The sequence below is a fragment of the Anabrus simplex genome, chromosome 14 (genome assembly GCF_040414725.1).
Source record: "Anabrus simplex isolate iqAnaSimp1 chromosome 14, ASM4041472v1, whole genome shotgun sequence".
Taxonomy (NCBI): domain Eukaryota; kingdom Metazoa; phylum Arthropoda; class Insecta; order Orthoptera; family Tettigoniidae; genus Anabrus; species Anabrus simplex.
In genome coordinates this window covers 52,784,247-52,795,303 of record NC_090278.1, presented here as the reverse complement: position 1 = coordinate 52,795,303, position 11,057 = coordinate 52,784,247, and the positions used below count along the sequence as shown (strand labels likewise).

The window sequence follows — 11,057 nt, the reverse complement described above, 5'->3', positions numbered from 1 at the left end:
AAAAGGATATGTAGGCCTATTAGACCCCACAGTAAGATTTGAAACGCACTCCGACCAATAAGACGAAGTAGACAGAGAAAAGAAATCTATCTACGTGCCTTCAGTGGCGTATTATAAGAATAAATACAGGCTGAACGACGTAGAAGTAAAGAGTCTCATAATCGGTGCGAGAGGGACAGTTCCTAAGAAGAAAGTAGTTCTGATGCAGACCTTCAGTTTCAGTTCCAAGGAGTTGATCGGCCGGGGAGGGGGGGGGGGGCTGAAAACGCTCAGGGTGTTGGATAATTGGACACCACTTGTATTCACCAGACTGAGATTTTTATTTTATTGTTAAATGAAATTGTTTTAGTGCATTCTTTGTCCAAATGTTGATTAAACACCGTTCTAATTACGTGTTTCTCTTCATCTGATTTCAGATTTCATTTGTACGAGCTAAGAAGACCTCACAGCCTCACACTGATGCTGTCTTCAACATAACATTTTCGACCTTATCAACAAAGAAGACTATATAGTAGTTTTCTTGATCCACCTGTCAACCTCCAGCCGTCAAACTGGAGACCAGTGACGAACACCTCAGCTCCTCCAGTGGAGGCAGCACAGCCTCAGTGACCGAGGACGTCCACCCACCGCCAGCAGAGTCGCCGCGTCCAATTCCTAGTCCTCCACCTCATGGTCCTATCGAACCCGATAAGAGTCCCCGATCCCGGCAAAGGGCAATACAGAAAACGCCGGAACCCGTCCAAATACCAGCACCAATGTCAGACTCCCACAGGTCTTCTCCTTCGAGATCACTCCCAAGAACTCCGGAACCCACCGGGGATTCCCCAAAATCTCAGAGGAGATCACTGCAGCAGACTCCAGAACCAGTGCACGACAATGATTCCCATATGAAGAGAAGCAGCATTGTCATGATGATCAATAATCACGAGGATCAGAAGATCGACAGCAGAGCAGGTATCGATAATCCTGGTTTTCAAGAAGATGAACCGCAGAATACTGACAATAACGGCAGTATTTATGTCCACATGGCTCCTGGAAATGGAATCACGAACAATGGACCTTACTTGAACAATGCTGTGGACACCTCGATGTTGACAGAAGTGAAACTGAACAACGGCAGTATCGAAAGGAAGAAGACGAAGAAGGACAAGGAGGTAGCAGAAGCGGTGAACCTGGAGTTGGTCAACATGAAACCGTACACCGGGGAGAAGCAGGAAGTCACTAACGGCGTCAATGGGATCCCCATCAAGAAAGAGAGTGACGAGGTGGATTTGAGTAGCAGCTACAACGATTCTTACGACGAGTATTTTGTTCCGGTTAATGAGCATAGAAAGTACATGAGGTAAGTGTGCATGCCATTCCTCTGTCTTCCTGGGCTTTAATATCAGGTCTTGTTCTAGGACTAAGTAAGTGATGGTATGTTACAGCAATGGGTAATTGTGATCTTTCTCACCATCATACAATTTTCAAAATGCACACGACAATTTATTGTTGAACATAAAATGTATATTGTTTTCCCTTTGATGTAAATATTCTATTCAGATCGTGGCAAACTATTAATAATTAGACCTCATTTACTTCTTGATCAACGAGAAGAAAGAATACGCTTTACGCTGCAATGTTAGACTTGACATTTTGTCATTCAGACTCGTGGCAGTTAAGAACGTCTATTTATTTTTACACTCTGTTTTACGTCACACCGACTCAGATAGGTCTTATGGCAACGATGGGACAGCAAAGGGCTAGGCGTGGGAAGGAAGCGGCCGTGGCCCTAATTAAGGTACAGCCCCAGCATTTGTCTCGTGTGAAAATGGGAAAAAAGAGAAGACCACCTTCAGGGCTGCCGACAGTGGGGTTCGAACCCACTATCTCCCGAATGCAAGCTGACAGCTACGCAACTCAAATCGTGCAGCTACTCCCTCGATTATTATTATTTTTATTATTATTATTATTATTACTATTATTATTATTATTATCATCGCTGTGTTCCTTTTTACGTTGTTCAGTCCATCCTGTATTTAGTCGGGTGAGCTTTACAGAAAAAATTGTGTTTGTTAATTAGGTTCTGAAATTCTATCTCGAATGGTTTCTTCATTAATACCAATTTCATTTAGGTCTTCCCTGATTTCTTTTAGCCAATTATTGTGATTTTTCGTTGATAAGGTTAATTTTAAAACTTTTCTTTGTGAGCCTGTTATTATCCATTTGTAAACACCGTTTCCTGATTGTTTCTGTGATTTTTTTCTGTAACTTGATTTCATGAGATTTCTTTTACATCCTAATTTCATTTTCGCATTTTGGTCCTAAGATTTTCCTGAGGAATTTTCTTTCTTGCTTTTCGATCACCTTTATTCGAGATTTGCTAACAATTATATTATTATTAGTATTATTATTCCTTCGTAAATCGGTAGTTGAATGTCGTCCTCAGTATCCCAGATTTTGACATCTCAGCGCGTGTTGAAATATATCTCTTACCGAGCTCGATAGCTGCTGTCGCTTAAGTGCGGCCAGTATTCAGTAATCGGGAGATAGTGGGTTCGAACCCCAGTGTCGGCAGCCCTGAAGATGGATTTCCGTGGTTTCCTATTTTCACACCAGGCAAATGCTGGGGCTGTACCTCAATTAAGGTCACGGCCGCTTCCTTTCCATTCCTAGGCCTTTCCCATCCCATCGTCGCCATAAGATCTATCTGTGTCGGTGTGATGTAAAGCAAATAACAAAAAAATGGTAGATCTCTTGAAGGGAAGTTTATAATTGTGTGTGGAGGAAACTATTTTAAATTTACAATAAATTGCTCTAAACTCCTTTCACTAATCTGATTGCACAGTGGATGTGCCCGGAATGAAACTCAAATCAGATTCACTTGGAAGCTGCTGTTTCATTGTTACAGACTCGTGTCTGTATCAGCAAGCGTGTGAATGAAGCTGTGTTCACTCGAGAAATTCGGTTGCATTTAAATTTGCCGATAATTCAACCATTTCTATGCATACGGCACTCTGAGGAGTAGTCGTGCTGATGGGTAACAAGAAGAAGAAAGTCAGTCCGATGGCAGGTGGCTTATGGGGTTATTGGAACTGAGAAGGAGGAGGAGAGCTGGTGCGAACTGGTGCCGAGCCAGCCGCGAGAAGTGTTACGGCAGCTGTGTCAAGACCTTCAAGTGGGAAAAGTAGGATGGTTTGAAATTGAAATCTCATCAACGTAAGAAGTTAGAAACGGTGTTTTACGAAGGCTTGCATTCATGAACGCTTTTATCTTGGTTTAAAGCTTAAAAAAACGATATATCAGTTAAATTTGTATTCATCAACAAAATTATCTCGGATAATGCCCGGCTACATGGCTAGCGTGCTGGTCTTTGGTCACATGGGTTCCGAATTCGATTCCCGGCCGGGTCAGGAATGTTAACCGTAATTGGCTAATTCCGCTGGCACGGGGGCTAGGTGTATGTGTCGTCTTCGTCATAATTTCATCCTCACCACGATGTGCAGGTCGCCTATGGGTGTCAACTCAAAAGACCTACGTACATCTGGCGAGCCGAACTTGTCCTCGGACACTCCCGGCACTAAAAGCCATGCGCCATTTCATTTCTCGAATAATGGGTATTATCTCAGTTTAAAATTTTACCGGAGAAAGTTTGGCTAGTAGTAGCAAATACCCTAATACTCTACTTTTTGCTGACGACTCCAAGATATTTAGGGAGATCAGAAATCAAGCAGATGCATCTCTTTTACATTCCTCACTTAACGTCCTCTCAAACTGGTGCCGTACTTGAAAACGTATCCCCCAAATCCAAAAACAATAAAAAAATATTCAGCCTTATCAGCATAACCCTCCGTAAATCTCCTCTACCGACATCATATCACCTACTTACCATGCCCATCGCCGTGGTTAAGCAACAGCGTGACTTACGTGTAATATTCGATACGAAATTACAATTCTAACCACATACAAACATATACAACCATGGTCATGAAATTACTATGCCTTCTCTACCATTTCACAGAAATTTCCGATCCCAATGCTCTTCGCCGTTTCTTCCTCCCAATCATTCAACCTCTTTTGAACTCTCCGATTTGGACAACAGCTTGCCCCCTCCAATATTAATCCGTTAAAAAGAACAGTGTCCTTCCTTGCTGCAATTGTAAGGAACAGAAACCCGAAGCTCAGAAATCTGTCTACTCAGCAGGTATTAAGGGTAATAAATGTGTCACCACTGCACGTTAGACGACAGGTAGCTGACCTGAGTTTCCTCCATGGAATCTTAAATGGGCGTTACCGCTCGGAACATCTTGTTTCACTCTTCGCTCTCCGCGTTCCTTTCCGCTCCATCAGAGTCAAAAAACTTCTCCACATTCCCCACACTCAGCACTCAATACTTCAACGATCTTTTCTAATCCGCCTCACAACTCTCTTTAACACTATTAATAAGGGACAAGAGCTTCATGTGAAGTGGTTATACCGCCATCTTGACCCACGACGACTTTGCTATGAACATGGACGTTCTCCTGGTTTTGGATTTGGACAGTGGTTATTAGTAGGCTGTGTTTGATCGTGTTATATTTTTTTATTATTATGAAAGTTTACATTAATCAGCCTGACAGTACAAGTGAAATGCGCTCAGTGTAGCTGTGCCTTCTGCTTCGTGAATAAATAAATAAATAATAAAGTAAGAAATCTAAGGTGATATCCATTCAAGATTGCAGCTTGTAGCCGACTGAAATATTTAACTAAAAGAGAATATCAGACTGCTTGAATTGGCAGAAATTCAAAGGCGGAAATGTGAAATAGATTTAAATTCCGAGGGTATTAATCGAGAAAGTGGGAGTGGACTTTCGAAGGGATGTTTAAATGCCTCAGCAGAAAATGTAAACATGGCAGCAAACGAAAAAATATATATTTCTGTGTTCCTCAAGAAATAGGGTGATTGGGCAAAATCCTGAGTTTCGGTTTTTGGACAATTTTGGCTTAATAACTCCCTTAAATGTGGTGCACGTTTCTGAAAAAGTCAGTTAAGCTGGGTTCAGGTGACGTGGCTACGTTCAGAGAAGAGATCAAGATTATGTGGGGATTAAGATGACTGAACTGCTTTCTCCAGGGAAAAGGAGTCGAGGATGACCCAGAAGGCGATGGATGGACAGCGGAGACTTGTGGAGGACATGGTTCAGGATAAAGCAACGTGGAGAACTCATATTCTCATCAGCGACTGCACATAATTGGGATTAATCAGGCGGAAGAAGAAGATGAAGGAAAAGAAGAAGAAGAAAAATCCTCAACTACCGTGTTGCAGATATTTAAACGGGACGCCATTTAGGCGGACTGTGCCTAAATTTCGACCTTCTGTTGCTCTACTAGATGGCAGAGGAACCAAATCTCTCCTCAGCCAATTTGTGGCTGAGTTTATAACTTCCCTGCTGTCGTCTGCAGTACGCAACACATCACTCCTTTGAATCTTCAACGGAACCTAACTTCATCCCTTGCGGAACCCTCACCTTTGAGTGTTTTACAGGTAACACAAAAGAAAAACATGAATGCAGAGTCGAATGACTTTTATCCTCCGTTCAAAAATCCGACTGCCTCTCCCGGGTTTGAACCCGCAATCTTCTGATCTGGAGACTGACACTACCACCAGTCCACAGAGGGAGCTAGAGAACTTGCCAAGGCGACTGTATATTGCCCTCAATAAGTTACAACTTGTTCCTCATTACTGCCTGTTCGGTAGTTATTAAGGCCATCGCTCAGAGAGCGAGGTAACACCCCTACTTCATGAAAGAGCAGTGCTGTTATGAAAGAGAAAGACGATTGGTTGCTTCTTCTTTGCCGATCTTCGTTGTAACATTTTGTTGTTGGGTTTCTCCCGGCACGATTTTGTGCCGACTCGCTTCTTCGTCGTGCTGCTGCCTGCGGGAAATGAACATCTCTCTCTCTCTCTTTCTCTGTCTCTCTCGTACCAGTCGGCCGTGAGAGCCCGCGAGTCTATGACCTCCCCGCTGTCCTCTCCAGCACCCAGCACATCTCTCCTTTACATCTTCAACAGGAGAGGACCCAACATCAGCCCATGAGGAACCCCTTCTGTAGAGCGTTTTGGATCCTGCACGTAGGAATAAGGCATTGAGGATCCCATGATTGTTAAAAAGGACATATAGATTGGATCCTCTGGTTTAAAGGAGTATTTCTTGCCGTCCAGTCTCCCTACGTTGTTCGTAAGAGGCAAGGCAACGGGATTAACACACGTTAAATAGCTCCAACAGGATGCAATTCCAGCACCAAGTACCTCTTCAAATCTATAACAATTGAAGGGACATCGTAGTTATACACGCAACTCGTCAGAAAAGTGGACTTTTTTTTAGCATACTTTATACGGGTGCAAACATGTTCACGCCGCACAAGTTTCATAACGAAGATAATTTTGTGCAAAGAGACAAAAAATAAGTAAGGTTTTGTAACTACCGGGAACAACCCAATGAAATAGACGTGGAAAAGAAAACGGTTTACGCCCATACCGTTCCATATTATGATGCTTTTATTTACATGGCCTGACTCAGTCAATGAAGCCTGCTGTTCTGCCAAACCATGTCCTGTAATGTACATACCTTTTCACGTGTATTACAAATACATAATACACATAGTTATAAACATACATTAATGGAAAGAAAAACACGTATATAAAATAACCCAGAATAAAGAAAATTGTCCTAAAGCATTAATAAAAACAAATTTTAGTAAAATTTAATGACACACGGAGTGAAATAACAAAATAGGGAAACAGAATACATGTATTTACACTCAGCTTGATGCGGCCAAGAAGTACCAGTTCAGATAGGATGTCCCTTAGGTCATTGTGCAACGAATTCCACGTTCGAATTGTACTGACAACAAAAGAACGATTATAGAGGTTCGATCTGTGATTTGTTATTTTGAGGGTTAGGTTAGCTGCAGCTCTTGTTGGGAATTTATGAATGGTTGGGAGCAACTGGAAAGAAGAGGGTGTCTGCCTATATATTATTTTCTGGAGAAGAAAGCAACGAGAGATAGCTGGTTTAGTTTAAGCCAATTTAGCTCATGAAATGCAGGAGTTATAGGATGATATTTTGGAATGTTCATTATAAAGCGGACGAAAGCATTCTGAGCTCTCTAAAGTCTATTAGAGAGGGCACCACTTAGTCTGCCGCACATGTCACAGTAGTCAAACAGAGGAAGTATTAGCTGTTGAACCCAGAGCTTTTTGGCCTTGAAAGGAAGTAAATGCCAACCTAATACCTGGAGGAAAAGAAATTTAATAGAAATAGAAATCATTTGGAACTACGCTGGGTGCAAGGGGTTCCAATCCCAAGAAATTAATCAGCACCACGAGACGTTTCCACGTAACAGACGAAATAATCATCTGGAGAATATCGATTCCAAAGGGGCCATATTCATCTGAACCCACCACCAGTACGCTCCTTCCGCATAGTTTTTTGCTTCACCTGCATTGTCTGAATATTTCCCTACGTTCGAATTTTTTTTAAAATCCGTTACCACAGTAATACAATTTATTTTTTGTAATATTCTTTGTCATTCCTGGCAGCCTCACAGGTTTTGTGAAGTGGTGATAGTAGAATATTGTTGACATTTCTGGGTGTACGTTCTTATAGCAAGAATGCGTTCTTCGATATTATTGATTATAATTCGCATTTCTTTTAAGCATATGGAGAAGTCTGTGAGGAAATATCACGTATTACATCGAACTGTTCATTTTTTTTTTCTTAAATACAGAGAACTCTTGAAAATATTATCAGCTTAAAGTTATGTACAAAACACAATTAAGTTGTTGAAAAATGTTCCTTTATGCTCGACGATGCCGAAATATAAATATTATATGTCAGATAACTGAATGTTAATGAGGTTCATTATAGTTCAAGTTTCATTATGATACAGGTTCTCCGCCAATCAGAGTTCAGATATTCATTATGATACAATTGTTTGACTAATTAGATATGATAACCTTCTATCAAAGCTTTGAAAACATACGACATTGTCAAGGTCTCTGATGCACTCACGGAAAATCAATAGGCCAGCGCATGCGCTCTGCGCTTTTTTCAGTAAATTCAACTATCAAGCGACATCTCGACAGAAATTTATGAATATTTAAAAAAATGGAGTTATAATTATTGTCGAGCATAAAGAGTCTTGTTGCAACTCGTATGGAAATTATTAAACTCGCTTCGCTCGTTTTGTAAACATACTCGTGTCTTAATGATTGCCATTATAGGCATGTTGCATAATGTACTATTATGTTATTGCAATAAAAAATCGTTTTGCAGTGTGTTATCTTACCTTTTGAAGGAAATAGTCACTAACTTCATGATGTAGGTACATTGTGATGGCAGTGATGTAATACAGTAGGGCTGTAAAGTTATTTTGTCGCACATGTGCGGTGATATAACTTTATTTCACCGTGTCCAGGAAAGGCCTATTTTTCAAACGGAAAACTGTTCAGAAAACGCCCAAGTTTTATGGGGTGAAGAAAAGCAGTGCAATCTCCGTACAAACTCATAGTGAAGACATTTGGAGGGGTAATCTCTACGCCCGGTCGCCTTTACCCCCAGGAATTAACGTGGTACTCATTTGTGGAATAGGCTGAGTGAACCTCAGGGCTATGTGAACATTCGTATGTGGAAAGCTCGTTTCTTAAGTGTTTCAAGTTGCTGACGGAGAAACGAACAAATAAACTCCATGGCACTCCAGCCCTGACGGGACTTGGCCTACCAACCGACTGTTGCTCTCCCGAAGGCCTGCAGGTTACGAGATGACATATGGTTAGCGCGACGAATCCTCTCGGCCGTTCTATCTCACCGACAATAGCTCCTCAGTTGTAATCACGTAGGCTGAGTGGACCTCGAACCAACAACCCTCAGGACCAGGTAAAAATTCCTCACCTGGACGGGAATCGAACCCGGGGCCTTCGGGTGAGAGGTAGCACGCTACCCCGACACCGCGGGGTGGACTAATGTTGGGGTAATAGATACAAGTACAGTTTTGCCAGAAAGTTTAGGGACGCACACTAATTTGAACATAGGTTAAATAAGAATGCTCTTAACTGTTAATTCACGATGTGAAGCGAGTATTTGTTTGGCCCAAACTAGGCGTTTTTACGACGATGATTATTCCATCTAGAAAATGTTGTATCTTTTAAACAAACAAAATTGTTGACTTTTTTGACAATCAATTGTAAAATAACTGAATAACTGTGGTACAATTTTTTATTTATTTCTGGATTGTGTCTGACGTATTATATTTTAAATTACCAAACGGCCAAGCATTTTCTGAGGTTTTTTTTTTCCTAGACAAAGGCGGGGAATCATGGTATACGTTGATTGAAATAACTTTTGAATGGAAGCGCCAAACACATGCAAAACTTATCTCGTTTACCGAGTGAATCCCAAGGAACACTGCTGTGCCAACCGCGGCGCACTAGATGCTTCTGTTCAAATGTTATATCAAATGAAATATACATACTGTGATTTCCTCCACCCTTGTCTAGAAAATGAACCTGAAAATGCTTGGCCGTTTGCGAAGTAATTTTTTTCAAAGCATATTTCAACCTTGCCAGTTTAAAATATAATAAGTTGAAAACAATCCAGCAATAAATCAAAACTGCCTCACAGTTAGTTATTCAGGAATTTTGAATTTTATTACAAAAAAAATCATTTATTTTCGATTGCGTGGAACGGTTAACCATCGTCACAGAAATGCCTTGTTTGGGCGAAACAAATACCTACTCGTTTCCCATTGTTAATTAACAGTTTAAAACATTGTTAGTTAACCTAATAATTTAGCGAGTGGGTCACCTGTGTTAAAATGGCAGTATGTCCCTAAAATTTCTGGCAAAACTGTAATTATTATTATTATTATTATTATTATTATTATTATTATTATTATTATTATTATTACGAGTATTAACTTAAATATTTACAATTAAGCCCATTAGGACTACACAAAGTACTTACACGCATGCATTTGCTTTCCCTTGTGCCCGTATTTCTTTAATATTCTTTTACTGTGGGCTGTCTTCAGAGCAGATTGTTCCAGTCTTCTATGGTCTCTCCTCTTGGTCCATTTGCCAGTTGTGAATTTTGGATCTGAAGATTACCTTGTTTTGGACGTCTTCTGGTGTAATTCCTGCCTGTTTCAGATCGGTTCTGATTTCGTCTGATTTGGCTCTACTCCTGTTCTCATAGAATTTAGAATTTCATAGAATTTGTCGCACTGACACAGATATATCTTTTGGCGACCACGGGTTAGGAAAGGGCTAGGAGTTGAAAAGAAGCGGCCATGGCCTTAATTAAGGTACAGCCCCATAATTTTCCTGGTTTGAAAATGGGAAACCACGGAGAACCATCTTCAGGCTGCCGACATTGGGGTTCAAATCCACTATCTCCCGAATGCAAGCTCACAGCTGTGCGACCCTAGCTTGGTCTGTTGATTTTTCTCCACAATGCAATGACCTTTAAAAACTCAAAGATATGTTTTAAGTTTCTCTGTCGATGCCAAGTTCCATGCCAATGCCCTGTGGATTCTTTCCTAAATGGCTGTTCTTTCTGCCACTGTACTTGACGTAATTGCCACCACTTACACGCCAACAAGATATGTTTCGCTCTGAGGCAACCTTGGACTAGCTAAGTTTCGCTTTCTGGTGAACTGAACGCTTTTCTGTTTTACGCAACGCTTATAGTGATTGAATTTTCTTCTCTTAACACACTGAAGTTTAGTGGAACAATATATTGACTAAAACGTTATAATATCATTTGTATGTCTTGATTTGACTAAAAATAGCTGAATTTGTTCAAATGTAATTTAAAGTTTTAAGGGATTGTGTAATATTCCAGCGACTTCGCATGTTGAGTATAAATAGGACCATTTCGTTGAATGAGGTAGAATAATAATAATAACTCTTTCCTCTTTAACTACGTCTTTGAAAAAGTGATAAAAGAATAGCGCAAACAGAAATTAGTCTTCAAAATTCACCAACCGTTCACATTAGACTGAGGAAAACTACCAGTAGATTGCCTAGCATTTGCAGA

The 11,057-nt window shown here is 40.7% G+C and overlaps 1 protein-coding gene across 1 annotated transcript in view; it reads left to right on the top strand.

The window, feature by feature from the left end:
* The first annotated feature begins 755 nt into the window (after positions 1-755).
* Positions 756-11,057, top strand: part of LOC137502984 (uncharacterized) — a 196,676-nt gene continuing 186,374 nt past the window's right edge. Inside the window, exon 1 of the mRNA XM_068230277.1 lies at positions 756-1,342. Within this exon, the coding sequence (XP_068086378.1) occupies positions 756-1,342 (587 nt within the window). The remainder of the gene's footprint in view (positions 1,343-11,057) is intronic.